At 43.8% G+C, this 15,420-nt stretch overlaps 1 protein-coding gene across 1 annotated transcript in view; it reads left to right on the top strand.

The window, feature by feature from the left end:
- The first annotated feature begins 4,788 nt into the window (after nt 1–4,788).
- The window catches only part of MAP3K6 (mitogen-activated protein kinase kinase kinase 6), a 50,412-nt gene continuing 39,780 nt past the window's right edge, over nt 4,789–15,420 (top strand). The window contains 2 exon segments of the mRNA XM_007435518.4: nt 4,789–5,899; nt 10,428–10,567. Of these exon segments, the coding sequence (XP_007435580.2) occupies nt 5,599–5,899; nt 10,428–10,567 (441 nt within the window). The 5' untranslated portion in view covers nt 4,789–5,598.

Below are 15,420 nucleotides of genomic sequence, written 5' to 3' on the forward strand. Positions count from 1 at the left end.
TCTGACACATTGCAGATCATCCTTTGCTTGTTTATTCAGGAATAAGTGCTGTGAATGCAGCCTGTCCGTTTTCAGCCACCTCGTACAGGCGAGGGACCAGATGGGGGTTATTTTTCTCAGAAAGGAAAACAAGGGGAAAGGAGATGCCAGCAAGTTCAGGTTCGTCCTCTTCTTGGACTGTAATTATTCCATGCAATAACGTCTCTGTATAATAGTTTATAATAATGTCTGAGTTTGCATTTTTTCTTCTCCCTCCCAGTCTGTTTTCCTTTGATGTTGCATCTACAGTACAGACTCATTGAAGCCAGAGATCAGGCCCTGACTTCAGGTGAGAGCCTTGTTCAGCTGAGTGGCAAGATCCAAAGGCTTTCTACAAAATAAGCAACTCCAGAACAACTCCCAGGCCTGAGCATCTATCTACGCATACATGCCCTTTTAGTGGTGTGAATTGTTGGCTTTAGAAACGTATATCAGGTAAAATGGGGAAATTCGGTCCCTAAGCCTTTATCTCTACACTGAACATATTTCCTTAAATGAATACCATGTCCCTGATCTACCACCTTTAAGTATTCCGCCATGTGCAGAGTGATAAGAAGCAACAGAGCTCCTTCCTTCTGTTGGGTCAGTTGAATACCATTAACGGCAAAAGTTTGAAAACTCTGCCCTACTTTCTCAGAACAGGTTTTGACAGGCAGAAAACTGGCTGGTGATTTCCCCATTTGGTTGGCGCTTTTTACCCAAAATGTGCTTACTCTTGAAAATAAGCATTTGGAATGAAATCTACACAGCAGATTGTTAAAAGCCCAATTCTTGTAAATGGAGGGAACCTGTGCTCTGCCGGCCCTTACTGGCGACCCCTTGAAAACAACTCTTGTTGAACTGCAGGCCCTTATTTGTGGAGTTCTTGACATCAGACATCTCTGAGCTCTTTGGATCACGCACCCTTATTGGTAAAAGGATTTTGATAGACCCTAAGTGGTCTATCTATCTATGTGGTCTCTGGGAGTCAAAAATGACTTGATCGCACGTAATCAATCAATCACCCCTTATGTATGTATGTGTATTTATAAACGTGTGTGTGTATGTGTGTGTGTGTGCCTTTGAGTCAGTTGACTCCTAGCAACTGCTCAAGTTCCTGCAGTTTTCTTGACAAGATTTTGGAAGTGGTTGTGCTCTTGCCTGCTTCCTAGGGCTGAGAAAGAGGGACTGGCCCAAGGTCACCCAGCTGGCTTTGTGCCTCAGGCAGGACTGGAACTCATGGTCTCACAGTTTCTAGCTTAATTCCTTAACCACTATGCCAAACTGGCTGTCATTTATACGCTACACACATATATTATTGTATTTGTGTATTATGTACATTGTAAAACATACCCAAATGTGATGATCAACCATAAAGATGATATAAACAATATTCTAATAGTTTCTTCCTGTACCCAAATGTCTTGTGCATTTGCTGGCATGTGTTAGCCTTCCCAGGTAGATCAAATAGGAAACACAGCCAGATGAGCTAATTCTACTTTATTGTAAGGCTACATTAACAGAATCTTGCAAGTCTGATAGTACATCTCCCCACAGGAGATGGTGAGTTTTAAGCCTTCCCTAGGCATGAAAGCTGGCTGGGAGACTTTGGCCCAGTCCCTCTCTCTCAGCCCAACCCACTTCACAGGGTTATTGTTGTGGGGAAAGAGGAGGAGGAAGGAAGGAGCATTAGGTATGTTGGCCACCTTGACTTTTATGTATCTGTATCTGTATCTATCTATCTATCGATATGATATGATATAATGTAATGTTTATATATATATATACATATATATATATATACATATATACACACACACACACACACACACACACACACAACAATAACAATTGCAGTTGCAACTTACATAAAAGTTTAAATAGAGGTTTGTCCCTCCCCTTAAAACTTTCTTAGTAACTTACTGTTTGTTGCCACTTCCTTCCTCACAAAAACAGAAAACATACAATGAAACACTAAAACATCCAGGGTAATAATTCCAAAACCCCTCCGCCCATCCCAAGCCATAACAAAAATACCAATTAAGCTGAATAATAAACCAAAACTGTTGATGCAATGGAAACAATTTGTCTCTGAAGGCCCTTTGGAAAAACTCCGGTTTTACCACTTTCTGCAAGGCCCTGATTCCACTTCTAGCCGGAGGCTGTCCCCCAGTCGGTGCCATAACTCAGAAGCCACATTTGGGGGTCTCAGCCCCCCTCACCTCATGACAATGGGCCATCACTAGCCATTTTTCCAGAGAGTCTCGCCTTACACGGGTTGATCCTGGTCAGAGACGGCTGTGTGGGGCAGCTGGGACAGCTGTTGTCAGCTTGTTTCATAAAGGGCAACTCAGCCCGCGTGGCAAGAAACTTGGGAAGAAGCATTTTAAATATTGCAGGGACTCCATCTTCATAAATGCCTTATAATTGAAGCTGGGGAATTCCAGTTGTGGTTTTCAAGATACTGGATTTACCCCAGAGGAGCTTTTAGGAGACCTTCCTGGAAGATTCCAGGATCTTACTTCCTTGGTCTTGCCCAGCTGCATAGGCCTTGACACAGGTATACCAATCTGCCTGAAATATGTTACAGGCATTAATCTAGGAATCATATGTATCTGTCTTGAAGTAATGCTTGTTTTAATGGCATTTAACTTCCCCAATAAGCTTGTTAACCCTCTATTTATTTCCCCTTCTGGTTGTATGAATATTTTGCCTTCTTCCTCTCTGAAGTATCCAGAGCAGTGTTTCTCAACCTTAGCGAATTTAAGATGGGTGGACTTCAACTCCCAGAATTCCCCAGCCAGCACTTCTGGGAGTTGGTGTCCACCCATCTTAAACTTGCCAAGGTTGAGAAACACTGCATTAACTGAAGGAGCTACAGAGGTGAGGGTGAACCTAAGTCTGATGAATGAAGGCACAGATACACAGTTCTTACCAGCTAAACCAGTGTTTCACAACCTTGGCAAGTTTAGGATGGGAGGACTTCAACTCCCAGAATTCCTCAGCCAGCATGTTGGCTGGGGAATTCTGGGAATTGAAGTCCACTCATCTTAAAGTTGCCAAGGTTGAGAAACACTGACCTAGAGGAGCAGTGGTTAGATGCTCTCCCATGCAACCTGAGATTCTTCCAGATGAGGCCATTACATTACCTTGTTCACAGAATATTACAGAAGACCCATGGATCTTCTATTTTGGAAATGTGACTGTTTTGTGTTTCCCCCCAGCATCTTCCATATTCTGGGTTTGCCACTTAAAAGCTTTTTAAAAATCTGTGAAGACAATGCAGGGGTACAATGCCTTGGGAAAGCCTCAGTCTGGAAGTATCCTCATTTGACACTTAATAATTCAAGAATCCCCACTTTGTTGTCTGTAGCTGGAACACCAAATCTTCTGTGATGGCAAGTCTGTTTTTTTGATGGACAAATGCCACTTGGTTGGCTATAGAATGGGCTTGTTTGAAAGCTGATCCCAAATCTTTTGCTTTTCAATGGTCGAGATTCATCCGCCATGCTAAGCCCTAATGGGCTGGGTCTGATTTGGTTTAGTGGGTAAGCCTTTTGGGCTCGGAGTGTCAAAAATTCAGAAAATGCCTAACTTGACTTTGCTGGCATGTCACCCCCCCTCCCCCAAACAAAAGAGAAGCGATTCTTTACATATTCATTTATTAAAAAAAAATACAGTCCAATCATGTGTGGTGTTATGTATTATGTAAAGAAACATCAAATAATTACAAAAATGAAATACGAGTAAAGCAAACTCACTTTCTTTGGTAACTCAAACAAGGAGAATAGTTGTTGGGTGTTGATGAACGCTGGCATGTCACCCAAAAGTCATGGTGTGTCACCTTTGACATGGGTATCATAGGTTCGCCATCGCTGGTTTAGTGCAAAATGTGAACCCAGCTAGTGAAAATAATACTGTAATGAGCTAAAATGAGCCAAAGTTGTGACTCTAGAACTACTCTAGAGATACAACAACTTGTTACAGCTTCTATCTTCCCTATCTACTGGTGATGCTGGCTGCTGGTGAGAGGTGGAGTCCAAAACATCTGGAGAACTGGGTAGCTCATTCCTGCCTCATTTCATCACTTTCACTCCCATTCTCATCCCAGAGTGAAGAATCAAACATTAAACATTAAAACAGATGGATATTGACCTTTCAAATATTTTTTTTCTGAAGTAGGGATATAATTTACTCAGTGACAGAAATTGCCAGTGTAAGACTGCATTCACCCAACAGCTTAACCAAATAATTTATAAACACAGTGACTCCATTCACATTTGGTTATTTTTAACCTTAAGGATGGTGGATTCCAGGGGTTTTTTGGTGGCTTACATGTTGTGTGAACCTGGAGCATTTGATTCATTTATAACCAAATGTACCATGAGGACCGTCAACATGAGTTCACTTAGGGCTGCCAGTTCTGGCTGCAAAGATCCAGCAGATAAAGGCTAGAAAGCAGCCATGTGAAAATGGGATCTGTCGGGTAATTCAGGTTGGGAGGTAAGGATCAAGCAAGAAGGAAGGAAGGCAGGCAGGCAGCAGGAAGAAAGGAAGGAGAGAGAAGGAAGGAAGGAAGGAAGGAAGGAAGGAAGGAAGGAAGGAAGGAAGGAAGAAGGAAGGAAGAAGGAAGGAAAGAAGGCAGGCAAAAGAAGGAAGGAAGGAAGGAAGGAAGGAAGGAAGGAAGGAAGGAAGGAAGGAAGGAAGGAAGGAAGGAAGGAAGGAAGGAAGGAAGTTGTTTACTATTATGAAAGCCTTCGACAATACATATTATGAGACTTAGAAGGCAGCAGCTCTCCAGAGGTTCCTTCCCGGTGGTTTTCGCCCCTTCCTGCGAAGAGGGCTCCCACAGCCCCCCTTCTCCGGTAGCGACGCCCAACTCTCCCGGAACTTCAGAGAATTCCGAGGGAGGCTGGATGCCAGGCTGGAGCTGCCAGCCGGGGCCGGGGCCGGGGCTGGAAAAGAGGCAGGGCCGTGCGCCGCCGCCACGGAGTCGCCGCATCGCTGGGGTTCGCTCTTCCCGGCCGGCTGGCCGACTCTGCGTGCTCGGTCTTGCACAATCGGGGCGCTGTCGCTCGCCCCGCGGGCTGCGCCAGCAGGAAAGGCGGCGGAAAGACTCGCGCCGGTGCTCCAGCTGGGGCCTTTCCCCAGATTGCGCCAGCAGCTCGTGGGCGTTTTCCCGCCTGCCTGCCTGCCTGCCCGCCCTGCCTGCCCTCCCGCCCCTTCGCCCCGAGGAGCGCACAGGAAGGAGAAAATATCCGGGAGGCTTCCGACAGCCGCCGCCGCCGCACCCGCTTCCTCGGCCCGCGGTGGGGTTCTGGGGAATTGGGCTCCGACGCCCCCGCCCGGGCGGAACTCGGGACAGCCACGTGGGTTGTCATTGCGCACCCTTGGAAGTTTGTAAACAGCCGTTGAGAGAGCGAGAGCGAGAGAGCAAGTCCGCCAGAGCCGGTGCGGGAGGGAGCGCGCCCCGCCGGCTGGCTGGCTCCGACCTCGGTCTGCTCGCTGCCCGCGAGATGGGTCCGTCGGACGGCTGAAGACAGGCGTCTGGAACCCGCGGCCGCCAGGCGTGGCGGCGAGATGGAGGCGGACGACTGCAGGGCGAGCAGAGCCGGCAGCCTCTGGCAGGACACGCTGGCCATGGCGCTCACCCCCAGCAAGCCGCTCTCCTCGGCGGGCAGCTCCGGCTGCCGAGAGGGCGGCGGGCGGACCCGAGCCCTGAGCGTGGTTTACGTCTTCACCGAGGAGTTGGAAAAGCCGCTGCCCCTCCTGTGCCTGCAGGAAGCCTGCCGGGAGGTCCCGGGCACGGAGCTGGTCACGGTGCCCCTTGGCACCCTGATGCTGGGGGACACGGACACGCTGGACCGTTTCTATAACGCAGGTGAGTCGCTCGCTCCGCGCTACTTGCCCCGGTCGATTGGGATCGCGCGCTAAGCTCTGCCTGGCGGGGCTTTGATTTGGCCAGGGGTCCCCTCTAAGTGGGTTCATGCAACCCCCTAAACCATAACCCAGGCTTTCTCCGCCCATCCTGTGCGTTGGACTTCGACTGCCAACTTGGAGACGGTGGGTTTGTTTGTTTGTTTGTTTGTTTGTTTATAGTTCAAATTTGGACACCGCCCATCCCACTAATTGTAGTGGCTGGATTTACACAAGCTTAAGGTGTACACCCAACCAGTTGATTTACTTCACCAAGAACTGGTTGGGGTGGGAGAAATGCAGGTTAAAAGCTGGGTCTACTTTAAAGCTAAGGCATAATGTGGCAGGCTTGGTTTTGTCTGAGGGTTTTATGTGAATCCAGCAAGTTGCGTAAACCTAATGGTTTTATTGAAAACCTGGTTAAACACGCAGGCTTAATGTATTGTGTAGATCCAGCCAGAATGTTTCCTGCAATTTCCTGAACTTGTTGCAAGTCTGACTCTATTCGTTTCGGACTCAGTAAAATCAGAGCTTTCTTTTCAAATATGGGAATTAAATTAGCTTAGTAAAGGTAGAAAAGCAATTCTACCTGTTACTTGGTGAACATTCCTGTGTACATAGTGAGTTTTTACAGAAACTTTGCAGTTGCAGCAGTCTGGAGAAAATTCATTTAAGTAGATCAGAGGCCGGAGAGTTCTTTTTCAGATGCCTGAAAAAGCTTTCAGATTGCATCAAGAATTTCAGTTTTTTAGAAGCTGTTCAGTCTTATACGGTATTGCAATTGCTGCAGCTTTTTAAAATTATTATTAAATTACTTTGAGCCAATGGAAAATTAATGTACAAGTCCTTGAACACATAAAGAAGCGTGCCATTAGATTGTATTTATTTATTCCAAGGTGTATGGCGACTCTGGGCAGTGAACAGAATTTAAAATGAAATCGGCAATAGAAATAATTACAACATATGATCACAAGGAAGTAAAGAACAAATAAGTAAAGCAATTGTTTTGGTGTTGATATTGGAGGATATGTTATTCCAGACTTTTGTTAATGAAATCTAAACTAATTATTCTGTAATCCAACTATAAGATAGAATGAATTGAGTGAATATCATGTAGAAAACAAGCCATTGAATGCTGTTAGTGCATCTCATTCAATGGGTTTTCGAGTTCAGGGGCAAAGAGCTATTTCACAATACCTATTGCCTTAATTTTAATTTTAATTTTAATTAAATTTTAATTTTAATTTAAATTGGAAATGGCAGGACTTCATCTTGGAACCTTCAACGTGCAAAGCAGGTACTTTTCCCCTGAGCTGGTGCCTCTCTGAAGCCTTCTGTTTTTAGCAGATGCAGAGGAAATAGTAATAGTGTATATGGAACATGGTTAGAGGCCAGCTTTTCTAACGCCAGCTTGAACATCTGCTATTTCCCTTTCCCATATAAGGTTCTAATCTGCATTGTATGATCCTGAGTGTTATTTTGCTAGCACATGAAATTAAGGATATTGTGCAGTACTTTACACACTCTGCTAAGTCTTCTTTTTTTTGGAATTGGTAGATAGACCGACCTCTTCCAATCTGTTGTCCAGTGTGTCATTCTCCAAATTTGTTGCCATTATTTGGTTAGATAAGTGGTTCTCCTGCTTCATTTCTGTTTCCTACACCATCCAAACCAATGTTTTTCAACCTTGGCAACTTTAAGATGTGTGGACTTCCACTCCCAGAATTCCCTAGCCAGCATGCTGGCTACGGAATTCTGGGAGTTGAAGTCCATACGTTTTAAAGTTGCCAAGTTCAAAAAACACTGATCTAGGCCAACTACATTTTCCTACTTAATATTTTCAACTTTGGCATTCCAGCCTCCAACCACAAGCATCAGATGTAGCTTGCAAGTTCTGTCAATTTCAGATCGAACTTGACCATAAAACTCACTGCTTGGAGTATAAACCTGGATACTCATCATATTAACGGGTTGTCCACAAAGTTTAATTGATATTATTCAGTCACTGGCTGAATTGCATCCAAATACCTTTCTTGTTATATCCTTCCTAACTATGAAAGCAAAGTCTTTTTCGTGTCCTGAGTAGCAAACAGTAAAATCTTTGGACTGAAACCATTCAATTCCAGTCCATTTCAATTCACTAAGATGTCAATGTGCAGTTGATTCGTTTTCTCTTTCTCTATTTGAGTTTTCCAAGTTCACGCTTCTTACATTCCATATTGCAACTATAATTTTTGGCTTCACAACCTTGGATTTTCTTTTCCTGCATGGCAACATCAGCAAGTAGACATCCCAAAGGTTTTAATCTACCCATATCATAAACACCATTAATACTTCTCAGCCCTTGGTAACATTTGAGTGCCTGAATCCTCCGCGTCAGATTTGATATTCTACAGTGTGCCTTGCAGGGAAGTGTGAAATGGAGCTTCTCAAGAAGGCAAAAGGAGTCCAGTGTAGAAAGAGGAACTCATGGAAATGAATGAAGTTTGTGCTGGGGCCAGGTCAGAAGCAATGTAATTACCAGAGCAGCCACAAAGGATATGAGAGTGAACATATCCTTCATCGATTCATGCCTGGCAAGCTGAGTAAGTTAAAACTTGGAGAACCACTTGTCAAACTGCCACACTTCATGCAATGTGTCCAAGAGAATCAACATCCAACTTCACACACACCTTCCTTGGAATGCCTCCTTTAATTACGGTTTGCCTTCCAGGCGCACCAACCTTTATGACTTCACTGGACTTCCCTACAGGTTCATTTCCTGCAGTGTATCTGATATAGCCTTGCTCTGAGCATTGTGGGAAATGTACCTGACAGCTTAGTGAATGTATTTGGAGCATTGCTAGTGCATTCTTGCTAAATGTGCTAATGTGGCCATTGAAGAAAGAGGAAGCTGTCTTAGAGCAGTGTTTCTCAACCTTGGCAGTTTGAAGATGTAGGGACTTCAACTCCCAGAATTCTCCAGACAGCATACTGGCTGGGGAATTCTGGGAGTTGAAGTCCATACAACTTCAAACTGCCAAGGTTGAGAAACACTGCTCTGGAGCATTATTTGCCTGGAGCCCCTTCCAGACTAGAGGTAACCCTGAATAGGGACAATCTTCCTTTTCTTGCAGTCTATTCTGACCAGTCACTCTTCACCTGTTGTCATTTGGAAATAACATTTTTCAATCTTTGTCGGTGACCCCAGAGTGAGTTTGGCCATCTTCAGATTTCAGCCTCCTCCTTCAGTCTCTAGAAGCCTGATCTCTGAGAGGAAAAGGAAACAGGATTGACCTTCTTGACCTTCATCCAAATCTAGAGTTGTCATCTCAGAAGAATTCAAGAAGAAACACAGCCCAGGATTAGGTGACCCTTGGTGCACCCCTCTAAAAGAGGAAAAAGTGGTCATGGATATAGATAAAATATACACATGGTAATTCCTATAGGTAAAATAATTGCTGTGATTAAAAAAAACAATGCAGTAGACCCTACTTACAATACTGGGAAAGATTACCATCAGGTTGTTGAGCAGCGTCTGATTGTAAGTCTCCTCCTCGTGCATCTTTAATCTTTAAATTGAACTGGGCAACTTTTCAAAAAGGGGTTTCCTATATAAAGTAAGTCAGATTGCCATAGCAAAAGGGCCTAACAAACTGGCCAGAACTTTAAACAGGATGATTCCTGTTAGAAAGAGAAAATGGGTGCTGGAACAACATTTTGTGTGTGTGCGGGGGGGGGGGTTGTTTTACAAGTCCTCCTTTTAAAGATAATCGCAGTCATCTCCCCATGCAAATGCCTATATTTACACACACACACACACATCTGCTTATCTACTAGACAAGCGTAGCAGCAATTTTCAAGAACAAGAATGTTAAAAACAATTCCTGTCAATAATTGTACATGCACTTAAAAAGGAACAAGAAAAAAGTTTGCAAGTTAGTAACTAATCAGTATAAACTGCCCTAGGGCTGTTAGTTCCTCTGTCTCAGTATTGTTTCGACTGAGCAGCAGCAGTTTTGCAAGATTTCAGCCTGGATTCCCTCTCAGTTCCTCCAAGGATATCCTGGGAAATTCTGCCTGCAAAGCACACAGTGTGGCTTTTAGTGTTGAGCTTCGTGTTTTGCTCATTGTCCTTGGGACAATCGGCTCCTCTCGCCTTCTCTCCAAGAAGGAGCTCTAACCTTCTGATGACTTGCGTGGGTGGGTTTGGTTGCTGGTTGCAAAGCTGCACAAAACCTCAAGGGTCTTGGTGGACAGTGAACTAGCAGCAGGGTCTGGTCTTAAGGACGTTACGATCATTGGGGATTCTTAAGTTTTTGTGGAACATTGTGTCCCTGATCAGAGTGCTTTCTTCTCTGTGCGAGAGGTGGCACTTTTGCTGCTCAAGACAAATGGCCCGTGGCCTCAGTTACCAGCCCTTGGCCGGCTACCAGGTGAGGGCAGGTGTGGAAAAGTCGAGGAGCTGGTGCTCTGTGGTTGATGACTTCTGTCTGCCCTTTCTATCTCTGCAGATGTGGTGGTTGTGGAGATGAGTCACAGCCTATGCCAGCCTTCCCTTTTCTATCACCTGGGAGTACGTGAGAGCTTCAGTATGACCAACAATATCCTCCTTTGCTGCTACACCGATCTTCCAGAAGTGCAAACTCTCCGTGTGAGTACGGTCACAATGCAATTTCAGTAGAAGAGAATATAGTTGCTCAGGGTTGAACTGTGGAGTCCTTGGTGCTCTTTGAGCTTGGTGGTTTCCTTGCAGACATTTCATTACCCGACTAGGTATCCTCATCAGCGCTTGCCCTGATCATGCACTGCCCTGATCATGCACTGCACACACATGCACTGATGAGGTTACCTAGTTGGGTAATGAAATGTCTGCAAGGAAACCACCAAGCTGAGAGAGGATCAAGGACTCCACAGGGCAGATATCAGGAGGCACACTTGGAGATTCAGCCATACTAGGAAGCTCACGTTCTTGGCTAGAGTGAGTCGAGTCCATTGTTCAGATTTGTCCACTGTTTCTAAGGCAGAGGGAAGCAGGTATCAAGCATCTGGCACCTGCTTTTGAAATAACAGGAGCCCCAGAGCATCAGATCCAGAACAGTAGCTGATGGTGATAATGAGGAAGACGTTGCATTAAAATACAAGGTGGATCTGAGTACACAATCAAGGTACTGTTGTGTCAGCTTAAAGCTGAAGGTCTGATGCTTGTGCACAAAATCCCACGCCTGGTTTCCCCCAGGTCATTCTTCATTTCAGCGTTATAATTTAGGGGGAAAGAATGCCATTATCGTGACTGTATTGACCTGAAAGGAAGGCTAATTTTTTCCCCTAAAATAGCTTGCTTTTAAAATTAGAGGGGTCATCTTAGATTCCCTGAGAATATTGTAAAAGAGGCAGATGAGATGTTCTACATCTTTCTGTGGGATTGGATAGATCGTACTGATCTGGGCCATCTTCCCTAATGTGACGTTCGAGCCCCAGAGTTCGGAAAGTTGTAAGAGATTCTTCTGTAACTGACAGTGAGCAATCAAGTACAACTGAAATTATCCACCACTTTCAGAGCAGCCTCTGAGAGTTATGGTTTTTAAAAATACGTATATAACTTTTATGAAAGAAATTTTAAGAGAATAAAAACAATATCAATTCTAAAAGGAAAAAGTAAAGAAAGTACACAAAAATAAGTGAAAAAAGTACAAAGAAAGAAATAACAAAGAAAGCAAAAAGCAAAGAAAAAGCTATGAAGAAGCGGCTTCTGGTCTTCTTAACAGTAATTATAAGTGCATTTATATTTTACCTTCTCTCTCTAAGGTTACAATATAATTTCCTTCTTTCCACAGTCTACCCTTTCTAATCATCAAACCCATAAATCACAAGTTCATTTTTTTTCTTTTTTCAGCAAAAAGTCCAAAAGGGGTTTCCAGTCACTAATAAATGTAGTTATTGTCCTTTTTCTAATCAGACAAGTCAATTTTGCCATCTCAGCTAATTCTGTCATCTTCACCAGCCATTCCTCCATTGTGGGTATTTCGGAGTCTTTCTATTTTTTATTTTTTTTATTTTTTTATTTATTATTAAACTTGTATGCCGCCCATCTCCCCCAACGGGTGACTCTGGGCGGCTCCCAATAACAAAAAGAACAAACACACCGATCCCTCCAACAGTGACTAAAATCCATAAATAATTAAAATACAAATGTACATTAAAAATGTCCTAACCCCCCCCCCCGTATATTTTAGCGCTAAAAACCTTCAAGATGCTGGGGGGGGGAGTCAAAACCCATCGCCCCACCAGCCATCTCCACAGATGCGAGCCCCCATCCGGCCCCCAGGCCTTCTGGCAGAGCCAGGATTTAACCCCTTTTCTGAAGGCCATGAGGGAGGGGGCACACCGGACCTCGGGAGGCAAGAGATTCCATAGGGCGGGAGCCACAACAGAAAAGGCCCTCTGCCTAGACCCCACCCATCGGAATTCCTTGACCGGTGAGGTCTGCAACCTGCCCCTTCTGCTGGACTGAGTGGGGCGGGCTGAGATGACTGGGGCGAGACGGTTCCTCAGATAACCGGGTCCTGTGCCATGAAGGGCTTTGAAGGTGATGACCAACACCTTGAATTGGACCCGGAAACAAACTGGCAACCAATGCAGCTCACACAACAGCAGTGTTATATGTGCCCCTAGGGGCATTGAGAACTGTCCGCGCCGCCGCATTCTGCACCAGCTGTAGCTTCCGGATACTCTTCAAGGGTAGCCCCATGTAGAGCACGTTACAGTAGTCCAACCTGGAGGTGACCAGGGCATGGGTGACCGTGCGGAGGGCCTCCTGATCCAGGAAGGGGCATAACTGCCGCACAACACGAAGTCGTGCAAAGGCCCTCCTAGCCACGACTGCCACCTGCTCTTCGAGCAGGAGTCGTGAGTCCAGGAGGACCCCCAGATTACACACCGGGTCTGTCTGGGGTAGTGCGACCCCGTCAAGAACCAAAGATGACAAACTCCTAGATCTTGAGGCTCCCCGTACCCACAGCCACTCCGTCTTACCAGGGTTCAGTCGAAGCCTGTTGTCCCCCATCCAGGCCCCCACAGCCTCCAGGCACTGCGAGAGGGCAGTCACAGCATCACTTAAGACACCGGGATGGAGATATATAATTGGGTATCATCAGCATACTGATGATACCTCATCCCGTGGTGCCGGATGATTTCACCCAACGGTTTCATGTAGATGTTAAATAGGAGCAGTGAAAGCACCGAACCCTGAGGCACCCCACAAAGTAAGGGCCGGGGGCTGGACCTCTCGCTCCCTATCAACACCAATTGGGTTCGGCCTTGGAGAAAGGAACTGAACCAGCACAACACTGTGCGACTCAGCCCCAACTCCTGCAGCCGACCCAAAAGGATACCAGAGTCGATGGTATCGAAAGCCGCCGAGAGGTCAAGAAGAGCAAGGATGGATGCACTACCCCCATCCCGCTCTCGCCAGAGATCATCCAAAAGTGCGACCAATGCTGTTTCTGTTCCATAACCAGGCCTGAACCCTGAGTGATAGGGGTCCAGATAATCTGTTTCCTCCAGGATCCTCTGAAGCTGCCGCGCGATCACCTTTTCCACCACCTTCCCTAAAAAGGGGAGGTGGAAGACTGGACGAGACTTGTCCATTTTTGTGCATATAATAATCTCGCAGCAGTTACCATATATAAAAACAATCTTAAATAACTCTTTCCTAATTGTCCATTAGTCCCAACAAGAAAATATTTGGTTTCAACTTAATCTTTAAGATTCTTTGTATCACTATGTGTATTTTAACCCAACATTTTCTGGCTTATTTGCAAGTCCACCAAACATGATAAAATGACCCTTTGTGTTTTCCACGTTTCTTTTTATATATATGTGTGTGTGTGTGTGTGTGTGTGTGTGTGTTTTATATATATAAAAACATATATATAATTTTTATTAAAGATTTCTTAAAAAGGAAGATTAAAAAGTAATACAAACTAATATAAAATAAGAAAAAGACAAGAAAAAGAAAGATATCAAAGGGAAAGCTAAAAGTGCAAGAAAGGGAAAAAAAAGAAAAGTAAAAAAAAAAACAAAGTAAAAAGATACAAAGAAGTAGTTTCCAATCTTCTTTGCAGCAATTATAAGTACAATTATAAATTTACCTCTTACTCTATAGTTACAACATAACTTTCTTATTTCTATAATGTATCCTATCTCATCATCAAAACCTTAAGTCAGATTTTCATTTTTTTTCTGTTTCTCGCAAAAAGTCTGAAAGGGGTTTCCAGTCAGCAATAAACACAGATATTATCTTTTCTTTGATCAAAGAAGTCAATTTAGCCATCTCAGCACGTTCCATCACCTTCACCAACCATTCCTCCATTGTGGGTAATGCCGAATCTTTCCATCTTTGTACATATAATCTTGCTGCAGTTATCATGTAAAAAAACAAAGTTCTGTAACCTTTTGCCAACTGTTTGTCCATCAGTCCCAGAAGAAAAACCTCTGGTTTCAATTGTATATTAATCTTTAAAATCCTCTGAATCGGTGTATGTATTTGAATCCAGAATTTTCTAGCTTTTTTACACGTCCACCAAACATGATAGAATGTCCCTTCTTGTTGTTCACATTTCCAACATAAATGTGAAGTGTCTTTATGCGTTCTAGACAATTTCTGTGATATGTACCAATGGTACATCATTTTATAACCACTGACAACTATATCTCTCTGCTTCTCTTGATTTTATTTTACATTCCCTTTGACAAAATTCTAGTATCTCATGATAAGTTAGCCATTTGCGTCTGCCTATTACTTCTCATCTATAAAATGCTTCTTGTACTGAGATCCACAAAGGTGTTTTTGGGCACAACCTTGGCTTGTATCTATTCCATATTTTCAATATGGCACATCTAACATAATGATTTTTTAAATCCACTTTAACCTTGACTTTATCGTACCACAAATAACCATGCCACCCAAATCTCAGGTCATGTTCTTCTAACTCCAAAAGTTAGAACTTCTATTTCTCAGCAACATCCATTCTTTCATTCAAACTAAACATCAAGCTGCAAAATACAATTTCAAATCAGGTAAACCCAATCCTCCTCTTTTCTTTGCATCTTGTAACACCTTATATTTAGCTCATGTTTTTTTCCCCTGCCGCACAAATTTAGATATATCCTTCTGCCACTATTTAAAAGGGGCATCAGTTGTCAAAACAGGTATTGTCTGAAACAAAAACATCATTCTAGGCAAAACATTAATTTTTATCTCAGAAATTCTCCCCAGCAATGACAGTTGTAATTTCTCCCATCTTAACATCTCTTTTTTAACTTCATTCCGTATCTTAACATAGTTATTTTGAAATAACATACAGTTCATATTTGTCATAGCGATACCCAGATATTTTACCTTCTTCTCAATCTTAAAACCCTTTTTATTCATCAATTCTGTTTGATCTTCTATTTTCACATTTTTGTTAACATCTTCATCTTCTGTTTATTAATCTTGAAACC

Source organism: Python bivittatus, unplaced genomic scaffold (assembly GCF_059951505.1).
Source record: "Python bivittatus isolate LINGU-HERP-01145 unplaced genomic scaffold, Pbiv_v1 ctg000310_np1212, whole genome shotgun sequence".
Taxonomy (NCBI): domain Eukaryota; kingdom Metazoa; phylum Chordata; class Lepidosauria; order Squamata; family Pythonidae; genus Python; species Python bivittatus.